This window comes from Aphis gossypii, chromosome 2, assembly GCF_020184175.1.
Source record: "Aphis gossypii isolate Hap1 chromosome 2, ASM2018417v2, whole genome shotgun sequence".
NCBI lineage: Eukaryota > Metazoa > Arthropoda > Insecta > Hemiptera > Aphididae > Aphis > Aphis gossypii.
Genome location: NC_065531.1, coordinates 61,118,799 through 61,146,637, shown reverse-complemented (window position 1 = coordinate 61,146,637; position 27,839 = coordinate 61,118,799). Strand labels below are relative to the sequence as shown.

The window sequence follows — 27,839 nt, the reverse complement described above, 5'->3', positions numbered from 1 at the left end:
AAGTTTATAATATATTTGGGTTATTTTGGTCTTCCGAATACTGAATACCCTGATAATCACTATTTAATCAGTAATAATGTAATAAGTATTCTGATGTTATTGTAAATATTATTTCTACCATAATTTATAATTATTAATTACCTATTGGCTAATGCCTATTTATAATTATAAACTTATATTATATTAAATATTATAATATTTTACAGAATGGACTGTTTCCTACAGTATCTCACCATGAGCCCAATTAAATTCCTATCTGGGATTTTTTTTAATATTCGAGGTTGGTAACAAAACATAATCCTTATCACGTTGGGGACACGAATTAAGATATACCTTAATAGTATATCTTAATTCGTGGTACACAGTCGAGATGGGCATGGCTCCATCCATAGTATATGATCTAAGGTTCGTGGCAAGTGGCAACACTAATACTCGCCGCCGGAATTGAGGCATTATATAGTTGGCTCGTGCGTTTATTTTATGATAATTGATAATTCCATGAAAATTATTCTGCCTGTTATCACGGGGCAGAGCTGTATTAGCCCCAGAACAATCGTAGTCTATATTAGACACTATTAGTGTATTCTATGATCGTAATTCGTAGTGTTGTGGTCGTTACTTGTTAAATAATACATTATTTTTCTTGTAATTCTTAAGTCGTAAGCTTTAACTTACAATTCGAAAATCACTAAAGCGTATATAGAACAATATTTGCAATTCGCATGACCCATGATTAATAAATTAAAAAATTTATTCAACTCTAAAAGTATATAATATTACAATAATACTGTATACTATATTAAATATTACATTACTACTATACTAGAGTATTTGATTCTAATTTTCTACGTTTATATACATATCAGCTTTTGATTTACTATGAATGTTAACTAAGAAAACATTTGTTATTTTATAGTGCATAGGTACCCAATTTACTGAGATAGGAGCTCTATAGTGAGATGATGAATTGAAGTTAAAGGTTTAATCAGGTTTATAGCAATGGGAAAAATGCAAAAAGACAAAAACAAAGAACCAACTCATGATTTATATGGAGGCCTTGGCAAAACTTCTATTCTTAATATACTTGTGCCTCGCGATATGGTTAGTGTAATTATTGGTCGAGGTGGTTCAACAATTAATGAAATTACAGAACAAACACAATCCAAGTAAAATAGAACATATTAATTAAAAAAAAAAATTTTGATTAATTTTAGGATTTTGAATTTATTAATAGCAATATTTAATTATCTTTTAGGATCAATATTAGTAAAACTAATATTGTTGGTTCTACGGAGGAAATAATAACAATCAAAGGTAATCCAGAAAATTGCACCAATGCATGTCGCACAATTTTGGAAATCTTGCAACAAAAAGCTTCCGTTGCCGATAAAAGGTAATTGAGTTTTAACTACTTTTTGTACATTTACAAATTTGTCTATATGTTTCTTAATTATATTTTTAGCGATATGACACTGAGAATTTTAATTCATGAGAATCTTATAAGTTTAATAATTGGGGAAGAGGGTAACACAATCAGGAATATAATGTCTGACACTGAAACAAAAATTAATGTATCTGGGTTAGTGAAAGTACAAACATAAAAATGTTTATGAAATATTTTAAACCGTATGAATAATTTTAGTATTTCCGACATTACAATTGCCAATATCAACTACAAAGGTGTATGTACAGTAGAAGGTTCAATAGAAAATATATCTAAAGCAGAGGCTCAAATTAGTGCAAAACTCAGACAAGGTATTAGAAATGATCTACAATTCATAGCTATAAGTATTAACATTAAACTGTTATGTGAAATAGGATATAGAGATGTTTTGTATAAAAGGTCAGAGACCACTCCTGCTATTGAAAATGAAACAGAATTTGTGTTACACATACTTGTGCCCAGCGATAAAACTCATGTTATTATTGGCGAAAAAGGTGCTATAATCAAGAAAATTACCCGAGAGACAAAAGCTTGGTAAAATGTTTTATTAATTAAAAAAAATGTTTTGTTTAAGTGTACTGCCTATTGTTTAGAATAAATTAATACCGATATTAAATTATCTTTTAGGATCAATATTAGTAAAACTAATAGTGTTGGTCCCACGGAGAAAGCAATAACAATCAAAGGTAATCCAGAAAATTGCACCAATGCATGTCGCACAATTTTGGAAATCTTGCAACAAAAAGCTTCCGTTGCCGATAAAAGGTAATTGAGTTTTAACTACTTTTTGTACATTTACAAATTTGTCTATATGTTTCTTAATTATATTTTTAGCGATATGACACTGAGAATTTTAATTCATGAGAATCTTATAAGTTTAATAATTGGGGAAGAGGGTAACACAATCAGGAATATAATGTCTGACACTGAAACAAAAATTAATGTATCTGGGTAAGTGAAAGTACAAACATAAAAATGTTTATGAAATATTTTAAACCGTATGAATAATTTTAGTATTTCCGACATTACAATTGCCAATATCAACTACAAAGGTGTATGTACAGTAGAAGGTTCAATAGAAAATATATCTAAAGCAGAGGCTCAAATTAGTGCAAAACTCAGACAAGGTATTGGAAATGATCTACAATTCATAGCTATAAGTATTAACATTAAACTGTTATGTGAAATAGGATATAGAGATGTTTTGTATAAAAGGTCAGAGACCACTCCTGCTATTGAAAATGAAACAGAATTTGTGTTACACATACTTGTGCCCAGCGATAAAACTCATGTTATTATTGGCGAAAAAGGTGCTATAATCAAGAAAATTACCCGAGAGACAAAAGCTTGGTAAAATGTTTTATTAATTAAAAAAAATGTTTTGTTAAGTGTACTGCCTATTGTTTAGAATAAATTAATACCGATATTAAATTATCTTTTAGGATCAATATTAGTAAAACTAATAGTGTTGGTCCCACGGAGAAAGCAATAACAATCAAAGGTAATCCAGAAAATTGCACCAATGCATGTCGCACAATTTTGGAAATCTTGCAACAAAAAGCTTCCGTTGCCGATAAAAGGTAATTGAGTTTTAACTACTTTTTGTACATTTACAAATTTGTCTATATGTTTCTTAATTATATTTTTAGCGATATGATACTGAGAATTTTAATTCATGAGAATCTCATAAGTTTAATAATTGGGGAAGAGGGTAACACAATCAGGAATATAATGTCTGACACTGAAACAAAAATTAATGTATCTGGGTAAGTGAAAGTACAAACATAATAATGTTTATGAAATATTTTAAACCGTATGAATAATTTTAGTATTTCCGACATTACAATTGCCAATATCAACTACAAAGGTGTATGTACAGTAGAAGGTTCAATAGAAAATATATCTAAAGCAGAGGCTCAAATTAGTGCAAAACTCAGACAAGGTATTGGAAATGATCTACAATTCATAGCTATAAGTATTAACATTAAACTGTTATGTGAAATAGGATATAGAGATGTTTTGTATAAAAGGTCAGAGACCACTCCTGCTATTGAAAATGAAACAGAATTTGTGTTACACATACTTGTGCCCAGCAATAAAACTCATGTTATTATTGGCGAAAAAGGTGCTATAATCAAGAAAATTACCCGAGAGACAAAAGCTTGGTAAAATGTTTTATTAATTAAAAAAAATGTTTTGTTTAAGTATACTGCCTATTGTTTAGAATAAATTAATACCGATATTAAATTATGTTGTAGGGTCCATATTGATAAAAATTATAGTGTTAGTCCCACGGAGAAAGCATTAACAATCAAAGGTAATCCAGAAAATTGCACCAATGCATGTCGCAAAATTTTGGAAATCTTGCAACAAAATGCGACCAACCCATGTATAAGGTAATACAAAATAATTTATAATTTTACACCTTTTATAAGGTAATATAACTAATGACTAGAGTCCGGATTTTTATGCAAAAACATATTTTTAACTAGTGTGTACTGTTTGACAAGAGTAAGAAATGTTTGTGCTTCATACCCTTTAAAATCTATCAAAAAAAGTTTTTTGTGCATATTAGGGCTTATTTTAACAAAAGAGAAAATTTCAGAATATTGTAGTTTATGGTACAAATTAAAAAATATTTTAGCACATTTTTGTTGTATTTGGTTATGTTGTAAAAATATTTTCGAGTTTTTAACTTAAAGCTTTAAAAATAAAGGATTTAAATTAATGATACAAATTTTCAAAGTTTGGTCCAAGGACAACAACTTGACATTTCCTAAAAATGTATCTTCTGGTATAAATACTGTCCTGAAAAATACTCCTATAATGTTTGTTGTCTGAAGATGTTAGTTTGTTCAGTATGTGCATGTATAAGATAATAATCACAGATCACATTGCTAACTTTATTCTTGAGTATTTGGAACAAAAAATTATTGTACATTCCTTTAAAAGCATTGTATAGTAATAATTTTTTTTCTGATGTTAATTTATTGCATATAAATAATCATAATTATTGTGCATGCTTAATTTAACAAAATAATGAATAATATAATATTTGAAACCATCCATAGAAATATATTATATCTCTAAATAGTGGACGACTGATTGGGTATGGGGAAAATTTTACTATTTATTTATAGGAAAACCTCTAAATACAGGACACACCCTAAATAACGGACATTTTTATAGCTAGATTTTGATTATTTTATCATAACCATCTAATAAGTATATTTTATTGTGAATATTGTGATGTATTTCACATTATAAAATGATCAAGATATTCCACTAATAGAGATTTGTTTTGTCAGTATTCGGCAGTAAATAAATTGGTTCTATTGAGGTTTACAATACTTCATTATTATTTAGCACAGTTGAATTAAAAAATGATACTAACCGTCAAATCACTAAAACAAGCGAAAGTAGCTAATTTTTTTTTCTTAAATGCTATTTTTAGATTCTGAACGGAGTGATGAATGTATTGATTTTACAATGATGTATGTTTTTTTTATTTGTTTTTTTTTGTGTCTGTGTACAGCAGGGGTCGCCAACCTTTTCAAACAAGTGAGCTATATTTGAAATTTTTAGTCCCAGGTGATCGACATCTAGGATAATTTAGTTTTATGAGCAATTTTATTTGGATTCATTTTATTTGTTGTAAATTCTAAATAAATTTGGAACGTAATAACGAAAATATACGGAACATATACGCGTTGCACACGTCTTGCACAAGACGACTAATTGACAATCGAGTTATAACTAACAATAATTCTGACCATTTATTGTAGCCGAGGCATTTATTTTCAAATAAAAAAAAAAATTCTGACTATTACCGATTGACCGATAATGGTAAATTCCTAGAATACAATTTAGCAATCCACATTATCCGATTATTTATTACGCGATCGACCGATAATGGTAAAATTAATTTTTATAACGATCGACATATATTCATAGAAAGATCGACCAGTCGATCGCGATCGACTGGTTGGCGACCCCTGGTGTACAGCATAACTAATCGAAATAATGCTTCAATTTCAAACTTCGGGGGTGGTTTCCGATGGAAAAGTAAATATCCTTGGTGCATTATAGAGGTAAATAGTAAACATTTTCCAACAGTTTTAAAAAAAATGGAGAAAAACAAAAAAAAAAAAAATGATGGAAAAACGGAAATTTTTACGCAAAACCAGTTTTCGACCGAATCAATTTTTTATATGGTTGTAATTCAAAAACAAATCACTGTAAATCCCAGAAATTTCCACCAAATGTTCATGTTAGTATTATCTATATACAGTTAAATTTTCAAAAAATTTTGACTTTTTTGAGTTATTTATAGACCACTGAAATTTTCGATTTTTATGAGAATTTTTTTTAAAGGGTTGGTAAAAAAATTTTGGATGACCAAAAAAACTTGAAAATTTAATACAAGGTTCCTTATGAGTTGTTCTTATTGTAGCTAAAAAAAATTAAAAATCGTAAGTCACAATTTTTTTTTTTATAAGCGTTTATAGTTCAAATTTTTACAAAATCTGTCAAAAATGAGAAAATTTGCAAGTCATTTTGAAGTTGAAAAATCATTAAATGTTTTGTGTTCATAACTAAGGATTAAAATTATAACACTTAGTTTTCCATAGGTTTTTCTTCAAGTAGCTATAAAGAAAACTCGAAGCATCATTATAGGAAAAATTTTAAGTGCGTTTGAATTTTAAATTTTTACGAAATCGCGTAACGATAACGATTTATCTTCAAACGATTTTAAATATTTGTTATTATTCAAAAAGTATAAGTCGTAGATACTTAGATACTTCAAAATATTTTGAGTATTTTTAAGCTATTTATAGACAACTGAAATTTTCAATTTTTCTGAAAATTTTTTTTTGAAGTGTCGATATTTGAAAATGTTATACAAAGTTTCTCATATGTTATTCTTATAGTGATTAAAAAATTATAAGAATACATAGTCACAATTTTTTTTTATTAGCATTTGAAGTTCAAACTTTGACAAAAATTTGTCAAAATTATGAATATTTGAAAATTATTTTGTAGGTATAATTCATAAAAATGTTTGTATAGGTAGCTAAGAGTTGAAAATTTAATACAAGATTTTTCATAAGTTTAGCTTATAATAATTATAAATATAAATTAATCATTGCATTCAAATTTAACCTACCCTAGTCCGAGGGCCACCCTATCTCCTAATGTACAGCAGAACGGTACCCAATTGCTCGCTTTTTTTGTTTTTTAAGTTTTCTAATACTTTATTGAAAATTCTCATGGTAAGAAAAATTAAAAATTAAAATGGAAGATTTTAGACTGTTTAGGTAACCTTTGCGTATTTTACAATTGGTGCGATAATCTGTGGCAGAAAAATCAAGAACACTACAATATATAATATTATGTATTAATTAGAAAACTTTAAAAAAAAAGAAAGATAAATGAGATCGGTAAAGGCGTTCTCAAATTATGACGTGACCAAGGGAAAGAGGGATTGATTTTTATATGTAAAATAATTTTTAAAAAATTACTAGTTTTGATCAAAAATTTATAGATTATCTAGGACCTAATATATTTAATTTATTAGATTTTGACGTAAAGCAGAAATAATTATACTATAAAAACAAAAATAAAAAATAAAATATTATAATATATGATAATATGAATGGTTATTGTGCAACCTATACCATAAACTTATTTCAATTGTTACTTTACTTTATAGTATGTTAATTTTTTTTCTTTTCCTCATATTTAATATATAAGAAGTACATTTGTATATATTTTTGTATGATGATTATTTCTTATAAACGGTTCACCAATTTAAAACTAAATTTTTATCTCATACAACATTTTGTTGCTTAATTGTACAGTGGTACCTCCATCACTCGAATTGGATTGTGGCGGAAAAAAATGCAAGTTATCAAAAATTCGACTTAAAAAGGTTTGAGTTATTGATGTTCCACTGTATTTGTTACTAGTTTTATAATTTACACAATCTATATTATAAACAAATCTCTAACTCTCTATCTCCAACACAAGCCTAGCTTTAAGGTTTAGATTAATCGATAAAATGTTATATATTTTTATTTGTTATGTATATATTCTTTTTCGATCAATAAAAAATAAAAAATAAAAATAATATTACAAAGAGGTAAAGTTGTAAGTTAGTGAATTAATTTGTAGGAAATATTCTCTAGAACTATTGAACCGAATTTAAAAACTTTTTCAGTTGTAGAAAGCTACATTATTCTTGAATGACATAGTCTATATTTGCTTGTGATTAATAATATTTTAGTATTTTTTAACATGAAATAACAATATTTGTCAATCGATTTCGATAAAAACTGACTGATGCATCGATTTATTGGCATGTGCTGGCTATAGGTGAACATTAATAAATGTTCTAGGTGAATATTAAAAAATATTTTTCTTTGATAGTTTTATAAAAAATCAGCGACACTATGTATCTCTTAAAATTTATATTGTATATAAATGTGAAAATGGAAATCTTTGTCATGCATATTGTCTGAAGCTATTCATTTGATTATCTTGATTTTTTTTTTTTTAAAGAATATATCGCAGAGCAGGCTTTAAGTCTATTTTTGATTTTAAAAGTTAATAAAAAGTTGAGTAATTAATTTTTTAAATAATCAAAAAATACACGCATAAAAATGTTTTTCGTCTGTGTTACCAACTACTGAAATGATTAGTTATTATTAGAAATTAGTAGGGATGGGTCAAATTGAAGTTTTCACAAACTCAAACCCGAACTTGAACATAATATTTTTCGAACTTCGAAAAATTAAAACTTAAAACTTAAAAATTTGAGTTTTAAATTATCTGCCAACACACTCATTTTTCGAACATATTAAATTACTATGCACGAAAAACTTTATGTAGTATGTTTAAATTCGAACTTAACCTTTTCTCGAGACTTCGAACTGTTCGAATTTCTTAAAGTTTGAGGTGTTTGAGGGTTCGAAGTGTTCGAGAACCCATCCTTAGAAATTAGTATTTTAGTGAATAGATGAGGTTGTATAACAGACAACAGTACAAAACATTTTCATTGTTTTTGGTTTACAGTGTATGAGTTGTTTGACTTTGATCCAGAATGAAAAGAAAAGAAAATTTGGATCGTTCACACAAAACAGAAAAATAAGAAAAATAATTTCAAAAAAATGCTGCTTTTAGATGGCCAATAAAAAAATAACGCTAGGCTGAATAGGTTAAGATTAAGTTTATATGTCGGCATTATCATCTATACACTTGAACAGAAAACCAAAAATATAATTAATCCACATGCATTACGCTATATGTTAGCATTAGGCGAACAAATTTAACACGGATGCATTTTAAATGTTCAATCAAGTGCACGGGAATTATGCTAGTGAATTATGATAATGAAGTTATACATTTTGATTAATTTATTAATTACAATCAATTTTGTTTTAGAATATTCGTAAAATTTAAAAAACATTTTGGGAATATTTTATTGAGTTTTGCTGCATATAAACACATTTCAACAATTTTAACAGCATATAAATTCAGATTCTACTGATGAATAACTAATTAGTTTTGTACAATCTATAAATTAATATAATACATTAAAAAAATTAGACTTATGTGTCTTAATAATGTGTTCTAGTGATATGATTTTGAAGATTTTAATTCATAATAATCTAATTGGTGTAATAATTGGAAAAGGCGGTAATACGATGAGGAAAATTATGTCAGAGACTGAAACAAAAATTTATGTATCTAGGTAAGTTTTAGAAAAAACATCAAATATTGATACATGTGTTAAATACTGTTAGTTGTGGGGTTGGTCAGCCTGCTACAAGGCCGGAGGGTGCATGGTACTGATGGAACGGTCGAGTCAGTCAGTCGGGTCCGGTCCATGCGTCTCTCGGTCCTCGGTAGTGAGTTGTGATGTTATTTGTAATTGGATTCTTTAATTATGAAATATAGAGTTGTTTTTATAGCATTGTTGTGTTTTATAATTTATATTTAATACATGGTTATGTTTATTAGTTAAAAATCAATAATTAAAAATTATAGCATTAGTAACGTCATAATTAACAACTTACATCATAAGAGAATATGTACTGTCAAAGGCTCGATTGAAAATATATCTAAAGCAGAAGCTCTAATTAGTGCAAAACTCAGACAAGGTATTGGAAATGATCTACAATTCATGGCTATAAGTATTAATATTCAACTGTTATGTGAAATAGGATTTAGAGATGTTTTGTATGAAACCTCAGAGACCATTCCTGCTATAGAAAATGAAACAGAGTTTGAGTTACGTATGCTTGTGCCCAGCGATAAAACTCATGTTATTATTGGCAAAAATGGTGCTGTAATCAAGAAAATTACACAAGAGACAAAAGTTCGGTAAAATGTTTTATTAATTTAAAAAATGTTTTGTTTAAGTATACTGCCTATTGTTTAGAATAAATTAATAACGATATTAAATTATGTTGTAGGATCCATATTGATAAAAATAATAGTGTTGGTCCCACGGAGAAAGCAATAACAATCAAAGGTAAACCAGAAAATTGCACCAATGCATGTCGCAAAATTTTAGAAATCTTGCAACAAAAAATGACCAATTCTCTTTTAAGGTAATATAACTGATGAAGTAATAACTAACTAATTAATTGTATAGAATCTATTAATGTCAATTTAACACGTTTACAAATTTGAATTTGGATTCATTAGTAATATGTTCTAGTGATATGATTATGAAGATCTTAATTCATAATAATCTAATTGATATAATAATTGGCGGAGAAGGCGATACAATCAGAAAAATTATGTCAGAGACTAACACAAATATTTTTATACCTAGGTAAATAAAAAACATAACTATTATTATGCTTGTAATGTATTATTGAATGTTAATCAATTTAATTCTTCAAAATAATTATAGCATAACTGATATTACAATGGATAGTTTCAATTATGAAAGAATATTTACTATTAAAGGGTCTATAGAAAATATATGTAAAGCACAGGCTCAAATTAGTGAAAAGATTAGTCAAGGATTTGGAAAAATGTCTGTGAGTATTATCAATATAGGAACATAATATTTAAAAAGTATACTACTAATAGTAAGTAATTATAATAAGTGCATATCATCAATAATTTATCATAACTTATAATCATATCAGTGGTGTCTATTAACATATTTTATAATTTATTATTATATGACTTTGATTTTATTTGTTATTAAATAAATTGTTTTATGGTGTACATCAGAGGTTCCCAAACTTTATTATACGACCCATTCTGGGAATTTTTTTAAATTTGGCAACCCACACATCAATTAATAACCTTTTTTTTAGTGGATCAGTTGCTTACAACAAAAAATATATACCTATTTTTTTTTTATTACAAAAATATAGCGCGACCCACCAAAAATATAATCCCGACCCGCAGTTAGGGAACCTCTGGTATGTATAAACATTATTTTTAAATTATGATTTAAAAGTTACCAATCTTGTTCACCTTCATTAACTAAACTAAGTTAAAATATTTATGAAAATTTTAAATTGTCATTGCCCATTGGGTTATTTTAAGTGTTAAAAATAATGGTTGATAATAAAATGATAGTTTTACTGTTTTAAATCAATTTATTTTTATAGATTCAATATAGACCAGTAAACTAAGTTAGCTTAGTAACTATGGTAAACTTAATTTTTAGGTATATGTAATTGTATATGATACGTAAAATGCAGTGAAAATACTTCTCTCGCTTTAAAGAAAGAATATTGTTGAAGAATAAATACTTACTACACACATCTTTACATGAAATGCATGTACTTTTCACTTCAAAAAGTGACTATAATGAAATCATTTAAAATGATCAATATTTAATACTCTTAAGTGTGATAGTTTATGATTTTAGAAATTCAGATATACTGATATTAGTTGTATTTGAGGCTAAAATTGTTTCTTATTATTAAATTATTTTTTAAAATAAAATCCATTTTTTATATTGTTGAAAGCACTACAAATTAATAAGAGTAAAGCCTGAGATGACAAATAAGAAGTATAAATTGCTCATAGTTGGCCTCTCATATGTCGGGAAAAGTTCTATCATTAAAAGATACTGTCAAGAAGTTTATCAGAACACTTATCAACCCACTTTAGGTACAAGTATAGTATTAAAATTAAAAGAAATGTATGATATAGAATAATTGTAAAATAACTTAATAACACATAATTAAAATATTTCTATGGTATTTAACTAATTAATAATGCTAATATATTTTTATTAGGTATGGACATTCATCCAATATTTATCAGATTTAAGAACGAAACCATCCACTTAGAAAACCGGTATATATTTTTTGTATCATAATTATCTTACGATGTTGTGTATAGTTCTATATAAGATCTTTTAGAATGTAGAATTACTAGAATTACATTTAAAAATATTCAATATTACAACAAATTTACTTTTCTAACCTAAAATATGATTTAATATTATATTCAAAACTACGATTTGGATAACTAAAAAGTATGCTCATTTAACTCATTATAATACTAAATACCTTTGGATAGCTAAACTATATCAGAAGATTAATATTTGCTTATTGATTATTAAATATTTAAAATTAAAATGTACTTTCTCTTAAATAGTTTAAACCAAATGTAATTCAAAGTTTTATTAATGAGTAACTCTATACTTTCATGTTCCATAATATTTTAGGGACATGGCTGGGACAGAAAAACATTGCACTTTAGAAAATTCGTATAGAGGAGTCCATGGTATTTGTATTGTGTATGACATTACAAATTTAAATTCTTTAATTCAATTAGATGATTGGATAAAACATATTGAAACTGTAAGTATATAAGTTTATTTATATATTTTATTAAATGTGTATTTTTTTAGTAATTGTCTTAAAATGTGTTAGTATACTGGTTGATTTTTAAATTGAATACTCATTATTATAAAATCTATTAAATTTTTTGAAAATATTGTTTTTACATAATTTCTAGTTTAAAGAACATTTTTTTTTTTGTAATGTATTGATTTCACAATGATATGTGTTTTTTTATGTGTTTGTATACACTATAACTTATTGAAATAATACTTCAATTTAAAACTTCAGGGGTGGTTTCCTGTGGAAAATTGATTATCCTTGGTGCATTATAAAGGTAAAAAGTAAGAAGCTGCTAGCAGTTTTCAAAAAAAAAATTACAGAAAAAGAAAATTTTTACACAATAACAGTTTTTGACAAAATCGATTTTTTTATGAAGTTGGTAACTCAAAAACAAATCACTGTAAATCCCAGAAATTTCCACCAAATGTTCATGTTAGTATTATCTATATACAGTTAAATTTTCAAAAAATTTTGACTTTTTTGAGTTATTTGTAGAGCACTTAAATTTTCGATTTTTATGAGAATTTTTTTCTAAAAGGTCGATAAAAAGATTTTGAATGACCAAAAAAAACTTGAAAATTTAATACAAGGTTCCTTATAAGTTGTTTTTATTGTAGCTAAAAAAAAATTAAAAATCGTTAGTCACAATTTTTTTTTTTATAAGTGTTTATAGTTCAAACTTTTACGAAATATGTCAAAATCGAGAAAATTTGCAAGTAATTTTGAAGTTGAAAAATCATAAAATTTTTTGTGTTTACCTATATCCAAGAATAAAAATTCAACATTTAGTTTTCCTTCAAAGATCTATAAAGAAAACTCAAAGCATTATTATAGGAAAAATTTTAAGTGCGTTTGAATTTCAAATTTTTACAAAATAGCGATTTACGATTTATCCTCAAACGATTTTAAATGTTTGTTATTATTCAAAAAGTCTGCCGTACATTTCTGAAAATTTCATCAGTTATGTAGATTGGAATTTTATTTACATAATCTAATTTTAAAAATAATTCACTCATTTTAAAGCTATTTATAGGCATTTGAAATGTTCATTTTTTTTTTTTATAAATGGCAATTATTTTTTTTTGGTTAAGTCATAAATCACAATCCTTAAAATTTGAATTTAGTGTAGTAGTGTTTTAAAAATTATAAGAATAAATAGGCACAATTTTTTTTATAGTGTCCGATGTTCAAATATTGACAAAATTCGTAAAATCATAAATATTTACAAGTAATTTTGTAGATAAAAATTTATAAAAAATATTGTATAAGTAGCTAAGAATAAAAAATGTTTATATTTTATATAACATATAAATAATGCATATAATATGTTCGGCTTACAATAATATTATAAAAGAAGTTGATCTTTGGTCAATTATAAAATTTTATCTAAAGTTTAAGTTTTTATAAAATCAAATATTATACTTACTATAAAGCAAATCGTTACCCAGTTAGGTAATACCCACTTGACCACCATTTTTTTAAAAATATTTTTACTTATTGAATAACAACATACGTTTTTAATTGTTTTATTTTTATATTAGGAAGCAAAATATTTTTTTGGAGTATACATATATTAATAGGACGAGTAGTTTTTAAGTTATAAGTATTTAAACAGCTTTGGTGAAAATTTGACTATAACATTTTGTGGATAACCCCACACTACTCAACTCCGCTTACCAAAGTATCAAATACTTATAACTCAAAAACTATTCTTCTGAAATTTGATTATTATGTATTAAAATATTCTGAAAAATAATCTGCTTCTGTATATGAAATTAAAAAATTATGTTGTCATTCAAATAATAAAAAACATTTTAAAAAATATTAAAAAAATGTATATTTTTAATATAAATGTTGTTTGACTAAAAATTGTGTAAAAACAATATTTTCAAAAACTTATCGAGTATTCGATACCAGAATCAACCAATATACTAAATTATTAATACATTTTATGATAATTACTAAAAAATAAGTAACTAACTTGAATGATTATAACAAAAAATATTTTAAAAAATGTTAGTAGATTTTCGAAGAATGAGTGTTGTTTGATAAAAGAATAACTCCGTATAATTCAATATACGATTTGAATCATTACTAATATAAATATGAATAAAAGTAAATAAATAATACATTATTTTTTTTAGTTTGCTGATCCGAACACAGTGAAAATTTTGATTGGTAGTAAATGTGATGATACATCAAACAGAATGATCTCAATCAAAGAAGGACAGATAGTAACTATAATTAAATATTAATACAGTAGAACCTCGATTATCCGGGTTAACACGTTAACTGCCACCTACTTTTTTCGTACATTGCCCTGAAGGCCATGTATACATTTTTGTGTACACGCCATAAATGCCAAACTTGCTTTCATGTACATTATTATGTACACTGACGTTTTTGAACTCACCATCTCCGTGTACAAAATTCTGACCCGGTACTGTTGATTTTAGATAGGAATATGAATCTCGTGGCCCTTAAGATCATTTCTATATTTTTAGCGAACATACAAAAAAATACCTATGAATGGCAATTTTCCCGTGTACAAAATAATGTACACATGGCAGTTAACCAGGGGGGGTCACATGGATAAATTAAAAAAACATGGTTATCCTAGACTTTTTATTTATTAACAATAAATAATATATATATATATATATATATATATATAATGTATGCATAATGCATATTTTATGTTATGGTAAAAGTGCGATTATCGGTAAAACCTAGGATACACAAAATAGTTTGGTCAAATCTCGAATAATTTTTGTAGTTCGGACTTTTACTAACGAGATTTCATAAATCTTAGGATAAACAACCAGTGTTGATAAATTATGTGGTATATATATATTTTTTATAATAATTATTATTATTTAACTCTACTACTCGAGGTCACTCGTATGACGTTCACGGTTGAAATTTATCAATAAACACTGATCTACAAATGATATACCAAAGGCGTTGGAACTAAACTAAATGGTCGTTTATCAACTGACGAGCAGAATGCTGAAAATTTATTTTCATCTTACTTTTCCTTCATTTATACATCTGAGGTTATTGATGTAGGTAGATCTACTCAACTATGTAGGCTTATATTTTGGATTTACAAATTAATAACATTATGTTCTCAGTAGATTACGTCTTTCGTAGCTTATCTGCATTACATGGCGTTCAGTCTATTGGTCCAGACGGTTAATCCGGAGAGTTTATTTTCCAATTAATATACAATATTATATCATACCATACCCCTCTTTTATTTGATTTTTAGCCATTCTCTAGATGAGGGTGTGTTTCTCTCTATATTAAAATGTAGTTTATAACACCAATTTTAAAATCAGGTAATGCCGCGGATATAAAAAATTATTGACCAATATCCATTCTATCACACTTATCAAATTTATTTGAATCCACAGTTTTAAACTGTATTAAACGATCAGTTAATAATATAATTATCGATGAACAACATGGATTTCGTTCCGGGCGATCTACTATCACTTGCAATCTAGTATTGAGTAACTTCATATTTGATGCCTTTCAAAAACGTTCTCAGGTTGATGTTGTCTACATTGATTTTTCTAAGGCTTTTGATTCAGTCAACCATAAAGTCCTATTGAAAGTAGGTTTAGGGGCATCCGGATTCGTTTAACCTCTACTCTCGTGGTTCAATTCATTTCTGCTCAATTGACAACATTGGGTAAAGGTGTTTGGTATTAAATCAAACGTATTCTCGTCTACCTCTGGCATACCGCAAAGAGGGCACCTATCACCTAAAATAAAAATCAGCTGAAGACTATTTATGTCAATAAAATAATGTTGATTCTTTCTCTAGGTGTTGTAAAATCTTATACAATTTTAGGTTTTATTATGCGATTTTCTAAAGATCTTAAACTTTTTAGATCACTTAAATCCTTGTATTGTGCTCTAGTTTGATCCATATTCTAATATGGATGGTCTGGAATCCTTATACGGCCGCCGGTTCAAACCATTTTGAACGTGTAAAACGTAAATTTTTTAGCTTTGTTGGCTTCTCTTTAGATATTCCTCACGAACCTCACGATTATTCTCTTGTTTCTGAAGCACTTGGGCTACATTCTCTCGGTTAACGTAGATGTATGCATAGTTTTAAGTTCTTTTATGATCTACTCAACAAAATTGATTCACATAATTACCATATATTCTTAGATTCTTACTCATAATTCGTCTGCATAACTCCATATTTATTTGCTCACAGTTTTATTTTCAGAAGTCATAGTTGCCTGTTACTTATTAATATTGTTTATTCGCTACTTATTATTTCATGTTTAATAGTCTATTTTCTTGATTCATGTTTATCTTATTTAGTTTACTTAATCACATACCTTACTGAATTTACTATTATAAATTATATCAATACAAAAGGAGTTTCCTTTGTATATATAATAAAATAAATATATAAAATATAAATCATGATTATTAAAGACCTTATTAATACGTGACTTACTCATGCAATCAATTAGTCAACTAAAAATGTACCTACTTATATGTGTCAGGTGATAAAAGTTATTAGTTATTGATTTAATTGATATAATTGAAAATAATTTTACGAATAGTATTCGTTTTATAATTGTTGCTAATAGTGCACTAAATATACTTTTAATATGTCACTTAAAGTATGTTTGTATGCTCTTTTTAATAGTGTAGTCGCAGCAAAAATTATAAAAACTCTTTGTACATCAAAAATAAAAAACATTATTAGCTGTGGTGTTACAAGTTGTGAATGTAGATTATTATAACGATTGGTAACGTCATGCGAGTGACCTCGAGTTATAAAGTCAAGTAAAGGACAAAGGAAAAAACATATTGCATAGATGTCGGAGTTTTACCGACGCTTGTTGTTTATCCTAAGATTTACCGAATTTCGTTTGTGAAAGTCCGAACTATAAATATCAATCGGGGTTGGACCAAACTATTTTGTGTATCTCAAGTTTTACTGGTATTCGTACATTAACCGTAACATATATGCGTACATTGTCTTGTTATCAAGTTATATTCCTATATCAGGGCGTATAATATTTAATAGGTAATTAGGTATTTATTTATTATACAGTCTACATATAGTTTAGTTAATTATTATTTCTATTGTTCTTAACCAATGTACAATATAATATTATGTACCTACTGCTTATGTATTTCATTTTATTACTTTTGGTACCTACCTACAAATTTTTGGAAGTGGAGCTCGGTTAATCGAGGTTTTACTGTACAACATAAACACCAAACCATTTTCAAATAATGTATTCTTCAGTTTTAAGGAACATTTCATCCTTTAATTTGACTTAAAAAATATTTTCTTCTTTATTTTAATTTTTCTTAAAGGCCATAAATGTTTTTAGGTATCAAAAAAGTATGGAATTCTTTTTTTTGAAGTGTCTTCAAAAACCAATGCAAATATAGACAAGTTATTCTACACAATGATTTCAAAAATACACGATCTCCAGAATCAACCTACAAACATTAAAGAAGAGGTAAATTATATAGGTTAGCTGGTCAGCGGTTCTCAACCTAATTATATCGAAATACCGACTTATATACAGTTTGAAAATGTTCATGTACCACTACCGTAATTTTAACATTTTTTTTATTGTTAATCCTAACCTAACCAAATAGTATTTAATATTAACAAAGATTCATTCCCACTTTTTTATAATGGTGGATTTTCTTCATGTATCACTAGTGAGCATTCCGTCTACCATAGGTTGAAAAACGCTGATATAAGTTATTATCACAAAAAAAATTTCGGGGGTGGGGGGTTCATAAAAAATTTTACAATAATCAATATTTATCGATGAATGATGATATAAATAAACCACACAACTATTAATTTTCGGGGGGGGGGGGAATGAACCCTCCTGTATACGTGCCTGTAAGTTATTGTTGTTTTAATAGCATTAAATACAGTAGTGTTTGCATTAGTTGTCAAATATATTTTAATATTAATATTTAATTCGAATTGCTGGAAGATTTTTAATTATCTTATATTGAATCACAAAAATCAATCTATATTAAATATTTATATTTAAATACACTAATTTATTAGAAATTGAAATCCTTAAAGGAATAGAAATGAAATATTCAATTATCAGCTATGTGTAAATCAATCATAAATGTAATTTTGTATTATATGTTTGTATAGTTAGACAGTATAAATGTCATACACAAACCCATGTTAGATTCTGATATAAAACCAAATACAATACTGGAACAGTGTCCTATAATTAAAAAGGAATTAGTGAAATTACCCGAGGTCCCGAACATACAATCACAGTTCCATGACCAAGAGCCCAAAGAGGTACCAATATTTTTACTATTCATACTTATAAAATGATTTAATTACTATCTTAACTTGTTAAATAAAATACATTTTTTTTGTTCTATTAAAAGCACAACCAATTGATAAAAATAAACTCTGACGTAACAGATGAGAGTTATAAATTAATTATAGTTGGCCCCTCGGGTGTTGGAAAAAGTTCTATAATTAAAAGGTTCTTCAAAGGTGTGTACAGTGAAGATGATTCTAGTGCAACAATAATAGGTACAGTATTAAAATTAAAAAAAAAATTTATGATAATATAGAATAGTTGTATAATATCTAGGACCCGGATTTATATGTTCTAAAAACCTAAGGAATACCTATGCATTTATATTCTTACTTTTTAGGAATATGCCCTATAAAATAAAAACTATGCAAAAATAAATCGATTAAAAAAGTATTTTATTTACAATATTTTTTAGATAGGTATTTACATAAAATGATATTATTTTTTATATTATATTTTTTGAAGTTATTTGAACATATTTTTATTTTTTTAAGTTTTTTTCAGATTTTCGAATGAAAAAAGAGAACGACTTCATCAAATTACACATACTAAAAATATAATTATAAATCCTACGTTATTTTAACTAAAATTAGCAAAATATTACATATTGTGTATTAAAAAACGTATATATGTATTTAAAACCCATATAGTATAAATACAATAAAAAATCGTAAATATGCAATAAAAAATGGTAAAATACAGAAATATGCAGTACATGTCAAAAAATGACAAAATATGCATAAATATACAAAATAAAAATTTATATTTCAGATCTACTGACTTTAATTCAAACTTGTAGCTTACCTAGCAATGTTTTGAACTATTAAAAAAAAACATGTAAATGCATAAAAATCCGGGCCCTAAATTAATAACATATAATTAAAATATTTCTCAGATATTTAATTAATATAGGTAACTAATGACTGTTAATGACTTCCACTATGTGTATTTTAATAGGTATTGACTTTCAACAGTCTGTTGTGAAGTTTAAAAACAAATTCATCAAATTACAATTTTGGTAAATATTTTAATTTAATATATATTATATCAAATGGCACACAGAATGCTGAATGCATGGTATATAACGTACATATTTTGTTGCATCTATTTTGGGTTCCGACCCTTTTCATGATATGAATAGCAATTTCATTCAGTTCACGAATCGGAACTTTATTTTTTACACATCGCGTAATTACACAATTTGTTTAACTTTCTATACAACTTTTCACTAAATAGACACGGATATAGTAGTACGAACTTGTTTTGTATATATACCCATGACGAAACAAATAAATGTGTATAAGATTTATTAATTGAAACAATTTGTTGTAACAAACTAATAACCATAATATGATACCTTATCGATATACTGCGCATTTTCTTCATGTGTACGTACAGCTGATTACGAACAAGTTTTGTACTATCTGTATCCGTGTCCGTTTTGTCTTGTAAAGTTATCCGCATTGTGCAATTACATGATGTATAAAAAATAATGTTATGTTTCTTGGATTGGATGAAATTTCTATCCGTTTTACAAAACTGATTAAAAAGCATGGTATATGGGTCATAACACTGTTAGTTTATTAAAAATGCTTTTTATTATCTTGCTATTTCAATTTAAAAATGAGTCAGTGCTGTCATATTTCTTATTGTTTCAGGGACACAGCTGGAACAGAGAAATATCGTTCTTTAACCACCTCATATTATAGAGGAGCCCATGGTGTATTCATTGTCTATGATGTTACAGATGTAAAATCTTTTCATTCACTACGTAACTGGATTGACGATGTTATAACTGTCAGTATTATATAGTAATTAAGTTACATTTAGTTCATAAATAATAAATTTTTTTTTAGTTTGCTGATCCAACTATAGTGAAAATTTTGGTTGGTAATAAATGTGATGATACATTAAACAGAGAGATCTCAATCGAACATGGTCTAAGGGTAATTATTATTAAATATTAATACAGTACACTCATCAAACTATTTTCAAATAATCTATTTTCCAGTTTTAAAGAAAATTTCATACTTCGGCTTAAAAAATATTTCCTTCACTATTTTAATTTTTCTTAAAGGCCATACATGTTTTTAGGAATCAGAAAAGTATGGAATTCATTTTTTTGAAGCGTCTTCAAAAACCAATGCAAATATAGATAAGTTATTCTACACAATGATTTCAAAAATACATGATCTCCAGAGGCAAGCTACAAACAATATGATTTTAGAACTTTATAAACCCCAAGAACAGCCAACACAAAATTCTCAGTCTACTCAGAATGTGATAAAACTGGTAAGTCCCAAGTATATAATATATACTGTGTATTATAAATAATGAATTTTATTAAAAAAATTCTATTGTTAAAGAATTATATATTTTTACTTTCTAAGAAAAACTAAAAGTAACTTTTTTTAAATACCAATTAAATATTATATTAGTTCTAATGATATTAAATAAACTTTATAACTAAACTTAACATAGCAACATTCAAAACGCATTTTTTGTTAGTTAATCAAAATATTTATCCCAGTCACCATTACACTTCATAATTTAGTATTCTAATAATTTCAACCTAAGCACATCAAGTTATTTCCAAAAGAGGTCACTGGCATAATATCAGATAGATTTTACATCTTCCAAATATTTTAAAATAAAAATTTTTAAGAATTAGATACTTATGCGTAATAGTTAAAAAACGTTTAGATTAACAGTAAGAAATGTCTAAAATATAAAGTATATTTGTGTTAAATTTGGTTGTCTAATGCTAATATTTAGCATAATGCGTGTAGATGAATTATATTTTTGATTTTCTGTTTTTAAGTATAGATTATAGATGATATTTTCGACATATTAACTTAATATAGCTGTCCAGCGTAGCGTTGCTTTTTTTTTTATTGACCATTAGTAACAAGTCAAACAATGCATTAAGTGTGAACCAAAAACAACGAAAACGTTTTTTACTGTTATACTACATTATTTATTCAGTAAAATACTAATTTCTAATAATAATTTATCATTGCCGTAGCTGGTAACATGAATGAAAAAATCTTTATGCGCGTATTTTTTGATTATTTAAAAAGTTAATTACCCGACTTTTCATTATAACTTATAGAATCAAAAATATGCTTAAAATCTACTCCGTGACGTACTCTTTTGTTTAAAATATTTACCTCTTTATTATGTTAGTATAATTATTCTGGTAAATCTATTCTAGATAAATATATAAATTTACCATGATCTCAATATTTATAGAATAATTTTATTTTTGTTGAATTATTTTTTTAGTTTTATTTTAAATTGAAATATTTTTAAGATTAATAAATCTTTTTTATTTAACAAATAAAAAAAAAATATTAAAAACTTATGAAAAACTTATGAAAAAAGGTTTTATATGTGAAACCGAAAGATCTAAATCTAAATGGAGGTCATAAAAATTATGATTTAATTATGGTCGTCGTGAACTATTCGTTTTTTATTATTTATCCATAGATATAGATAATTTGATTTTTTTGCCATTGATTATCGCTCAACAAAGTACCTTCTACAAAGCATTAGGAAACTTAAAAGAATTTATGAATTCGGTAAAGGTGTCCTCAAGTTATGCTTTGACCAAGAAAATAGAGATTCATTTTTTAAATATTATATAGATATGAGGTATTACGGCCAAATACAATACCAAAAAACAATTGTTTAAAAAGTTTCCATTATAAAAGTTTACATTAGTATGTGTTCTTCTAATTTCCATTTATTATTGACTAAAATAAATGAGAGTATACATTAATCAGATGAATTTGGTGTATTTAATAAAAGTATGTTAATAGAACCTCAAAAATTGTGAAATTTGAATTTAAACATTTAAAAAAACCTATTATAATTAAATCAATGAATACATGAATTATATATACTTAAAATGTATTTATTTATATTGCAGAAATCTACCACTTTTGAAAATGCTAAAACGATGGAAAAGAAGGACAATGATAGTTGCAGTTGTTAATGTAAGAAATATAAAATTGTTTTAAAAATTACATATTTTGTATGGTAATAACATTTTTACAAATATGAATTGATTTTTGTTTTATAATAAAATGAGTCATGCTCATATTTGAACTCTGAATGATTGATATTATTGATATTATAAATTTGTGTATTCTATAATCTATATATTATAATTAAAATAAGTAAATATACTATTTTTAATTTTATAGTATGAAGAGTTATCTTTCTATATAAATAACTGATGTATATGTGCTTGTAGTTGTCCATTTAACGGTCCAACCTCACCGTTGAATGATACAACAGAAAAACTTGGCTTGAATTCGTAATTGTTCTTGGCAATTATTAACCGTCTTGTGTCACCGATATGGGATATGATAATAATTGGGATGTCAAATTATATCAGCGATGATTATACCTATTGTAAGTATATATTTTCGCGAGTCCGGGAGTCCCTCTCTCTACAGTATGTGTAGTTTATAGTTCATGATATGGCGGTAGATACCTACCTATATATCTCTTTGTAATGAATACTATCGCCAATAGTCGAGATCCGCGATATTATTATATACACGGCTATCCGTCTTAATGACAATATGCCAGTCAGTTTCTCTTTCAAATTGTCTTCATTCGAACATAGTACTACCGTCCATGGCTAAGTATAATATACCGCTTACCTATAATATCATTATCTGAATAAAATACTTTTTAAAATTAAAATAAGTTACAGTCCATTTTTAATTATCGAACTATTCAAGTACTCATTTATTTATTATTATTATTATTATTATTATTTTTTTTTTGTACAATATAGTAAATTATTAATTACAGTTTTTGACATAAAACATTAAACTTTCCTATTCTCCTATACATAAGTACCTACAACTAATAGTAGAGGAAAATACAAAACTGTTGTTTTCGAGTGGTGTGGCATCTTATTACATTGAATAAAAAATAATTTTAGTGGTATGTGTTGAGCGCAATACAGCAACGATTTGAGTTGTAGTCAATCATAATATACATATTATTATAGGTCATATTTTAGTATACGATGTTATTGAAAACAATATGTATATGTATAATTGTATTTTAAGCAATACGTTCATCAACCACATCTTATAAATCTTATGATGAGGTAGTCTTTTTATCGAAAAATTGTTTTTTTCTTTTTAAATAAAACTGTACAGGTATTATAGTATTTGAAAGTGACATAATTTAAAGTTTAAAAGCATGCTTTGTTTTTAATTTTCAAATTCATAGGTATATTAGTAAACCCCCTCTCTCTTTGTAATTATTCGTTTCTAACTTTGGATCGGTCTTTTCTCCAAAACCATTTTTTTTTTTTTTTTTGAACCGTTGTGGTGTCGTTCAATAGATGTGCGAAATGTACGTGCTGTGTGCGTGCAAGAAAGATTAGGTCGTATATATAATATATAATACACAAAATGTCAAGAGTCCCGAGTCCGCGTTTACCTACACTCGAGTGTAGGTATATTATATACCTATATACGTATATATTATTATGTTGCATGCCCGGCAGCTGTAACGCTTGTGCGGTAAATGTCTTGTTTTTGTTGAAGCGGGGTTGAAGTAGAAATAATAAAATCAATAAAACGAGGCCTTCAGAATGCGAAGTAAAGGTCCGGGCAAAATATGCGTTTACCCCCTGTTACACGTATATACGCGTAATTATATACTCAAGCGTGTGCGCTCGCACACAAAATTATATTTGCACGCGTATGTCTCGTAAACGTTGGGAACAAATCGCGCACCGTTCGCGTCTCGACGGGGCGCGTATACTGAGCGTAATACGCGTATAATAATACTTTCGTATCGTCGGTACAACCGTGGGTACACATTACCGAGTTATTATTGTGGTATAGATACGCGTCTGCGTATAAAGTATAATGACTCGATGATGATGATGTACCTATACGCTCCCTCGTTCGCATAATATTCTATTACACATACTTTTGTCGTTCAGTCATAATATTGTATATACTGCACGCTACGACATAGGTGCGATGATAGATAGACAATATTTTCGGAGGGGGTTTTGGTACATTGAGTTTAATACACAATGTTAATTTTAAAATCGTTTTATCTTTAATTTCGGGGGGTGTTTGAAACCCGAAATCCCCCCTTATCCTTATGCTCTTAGTGATAGGAGGTATCTACGTGTATAATTGGTATATTGACAGAACCGGATCAATATAGTGAGTGGTCCTGTGCTATCCCATTTTTGAGGCTTCTAATTTTCACAAATGAAAAATGACAATGCGTACCTAATTATCGTTTACGCGTATTGATATTCTGCAGGAAGCATTTTTTTGGGAACCCTGAGCTATAGCCCTCTTATCCCCACTTTAATCCGGCTCTATATATTGATAAACGACGTTTCTAAAGTAATTTATTACAGCAATTATTAAAAACATAATTTCGTGTATGCGTACAAGTTTTGGCCTTGTATTTATAAAAAAAAAGACTTTTTTGAATTTTAACCCATACTTTTTGAGTTTGAATTTAAATGACTTTGGTTTTTTAAACAAATTTGTCTTATAAAGTTTTTTCTATGAAAAAATTGATTTTTCTTTTTAATTATTAAATTAAATTTTTAATTTTTACTAAAAAGCTATAATAATAATAACCTAACGAATCTACACACATTTAGACATAATTCCATATTTTTATTTTTTACACTTAAGTTTTGTAGCAATTTATTTATGTATTTGTTAATTATAATAAAGTATAACATTTATCTTATAAATTGCTCAACGTTGTTCTCGTTGTTTACAACGCATCTTTCACCTCGACTGATCACTTAATTTTTTCGAAAGTATTTGATTTTCTGTATGCTGTGCAATGATTATTTTATTCTTAAATTCTTGAAGATTATTTTGAAGATCAGAATAAACGACTATCTCAGATATTCCCATAAAAACATAATGGTATTAGATCAGGTGACTTAGGAGGCCATACTACTGGCCCATGTGTGCCAATTCATTTACGATTAAAAGTTTGTTTCAAATATAATATTGTCGTACAATTATTGCATTATGAACAGATTGAAAACCATTAAAATAATTGTGAAATGTTTCGATAAGAAGTCAAGATATCTCAAACCAGTTAATTATGTTAAGTATGTAAAGTATAAGAAAATAAATGTATACATTTAATAAGTAATAATAAGTATAATAACCGAATAGGTGTGGTGTATTACAACATTATTACTAATTAAGTTATAAATTAAATTATGTTAGAAATGTAGGTATGTATTAATAGGTAGTTAAGCGTATTAAATTTAATATTATTTAATTAAAACATAATAATAGGTATGAACCTAAATCTAGAAAATCAAAAGTAGGTACTTACCTACGTATACAGTATTTTACCATCTCTTTTGCAATAATAATAAATATTAATATTATTTTATTTACAAATATTAAAACTTAATAAATCACTATTGGGTGTATCTAAGAGTTTTATACTTTTTAGTTAAGTACCGCCTATGAATTTATTAATAAGAACACTGTTCGGAAAAAATATTAATTAGGACAATTTATTTGAAATCTTTTGGTGCCAATAGGCAATAACTATATTATATAAAATTTACACAAATTATATTATTGGCACCCCATGTCAATAATTAACATAATAGATATCATATAATTTAATATAGTTATTGCCATATATTAGATTATTTAAATGAAAAACACTAAAGTATTTAAAATTTTATAAGTAAATTGTAAATGTTTTTAAGATTCAAAATCAATTGAAAATTACTGTTTGCAACCATTTACATATATGAGTAAATGCTTATTTTCATAGCAGCACTTGTCACGATTTTAAGAAATGTCTTACTTTTTTTAAAGTTTTGTTCGCAGTCGGGTTTTTGAATAAAATGTTGTTATTTTACCAGTCTAAGAGCAATAATAACATTTGACGTAAATATAAATAGGACAGTGTGGCTGATTATTTAAAAAATAAATATACAGGCTTGGCATTCGTGTAACATTGCCTTATACCTACTATGTTTCGTTACGGATTTTCGTTCCTCGGGCTCATGTGTTACGATCCTTAAGGATCATTCGATTCTTACGCGTATAGAAGTTTCGCTTCAAAAATTGTTTTGTCGTGCATGCGTGGAAAATTTTTTAAACAATTTAAATTTTTACAATAAAAAGTCCTAAACGCAGTAAAAAACACCGAATTAAATTCAAGATTATGCGTTTGAAATACTTTGTATTACCTTTGTTACTGAATACATCAGTGTATATAAGACTGCTTGGTGGTTCATATCCCTTTATCTCCAATAATGCAGAAATTCAAAAACTAATTTTCAAAATATTAAAATATTGAAGTACCTATAGCTAAATTTCGAAGACGATATTTCCAAATTCTAGACATGTTTTGTACTACTTTTAAAAAGATTTAAGGAGTATCTTGTGGAGATTTAACTTCATGTACAAGCTGTCAGTGATCATTCTAATTATTATGTAACCTTATAGATTTAGAAGATATTTATTTATTTATTATAATTAAACGCGCGAGCTAATTTACAAAAGTTGTGAGGAAAAAAACCACAAAAATATTATACAGTATACTCAGTTACTCAGTTTAGATGTTTTGAAAGGTATATAATATAAATTTAAGTGATTAAATATTAATAAATTGCTTGGAAATAAATTAAAAGAAATAATAGAGTTACCTACAAAAAGATCAATATTAAAATTATTTACATATGTTGCATGGTTCTAATTAAAGGAAAGTTTTTACTATATAATGTACATTGGAATGACACATAAAAAGTGTTTGCCTGTCGAGTCGCGTGACCAAGAAGTAAAAAATTTTTACAACAGGTCTAGACAGTAAATAAAGCCTTTCAATAACTTGTACATAAAAACATATCCTGTTTTATCTTTCTAACTTGTTGAGTGCCTATGAGAGATATGTTAATTAAAAAATGTTTATAATCACTAATCAACATCAACATTTATAATTCGTAAAAATAGTTTGAATACTAAATGCAATATATTATATCTATTTCATATTTTTGTAAAACTTTTTTTAGGTACTATTATAGTCAGTACCTATAAACATACTATACTTAATATAAAATATAAACCTCTGAACATAATAGTGTACACGATGTAC

General features: G+C 26.8%; 1 protein-coding gene across 15 annotated transcripts; it reads left to right on the top strand.

Annotated features, from left to right (window-relative positions):
• Positions 1 to 452: 452 nt before the first annotated feature.
• On the top strand, positions 453 to 22,899 carry LOC114120371 (uncharacterized). 15 transcript variants are annotated; one of them, XM_050199970.1, is made up of 31 exons: positions 545 to 766; positions 917 to 1,166; positions 1,256 to 1,393; positions 1,463 to 1,579; positions 1,643 to 1,755; positions 1,819 to 1,978; positions 2,072 to 2,209; positions 2,279 to 2,395; positions 2,459 to 2,794; positions 2,887 to 3,024; positions 3,094 to 3,210; positions 3,274 to 3,386; positions 3,450 to 3,609; positions 3,703 to 3,840; positions 9,081 to 9,197; positions 9,494 to 9,829; positions 9,922 to 10,059; positions 10,170 to 10,286; positions 10,368 to 10,497; positions 11,446 to 11,590; positions 11,719 to 11,779; positions 12,153 to 12,288; positions 14,475 to 14,564; positions 17,706 to 17,837; positions 18,506 to 18,661; positions 18,754 to 18,904; positions 19,647 to 19,707; positions 20,348 to 20,486; positions 20,546 to 20,635; positions 20,784 to 20,981; positions 22,621 to 22,899. In XM_050199970.1, exons 2-31 carry the CDS (start codon positions 1,000 to 1,002, stop codon positions 22,684 to 22,686), a joined length of 4,215 nt encoding a protein of 1,404 aa, XP_050055927.1. In that variant the 5' UTR covers positions 545 to 766; positions 917 to 999; the 3' UTR covers positions 22,687 to 22,899. The 15 variants fall into 15 exon arrangements, with proteins under 15 accessions (XP_050055925.1, XP_050055938.1, XP_050055924.1 ...); XM_050199969.1 differs by having other exon boundaries at positions 1,643 to 1,978; positions 2,459 to 2,571; positions 2,635 to 2,794; XM_050199971.1 differs by having other exon boundaries at positions 1,643 to 1,978; positions 9,494 to 9,606; positions 9,670 to 9,829.
• The last annotated feature ends 4,940 nt before the right edge of the window (positions 22,900 to 27,839 follow it).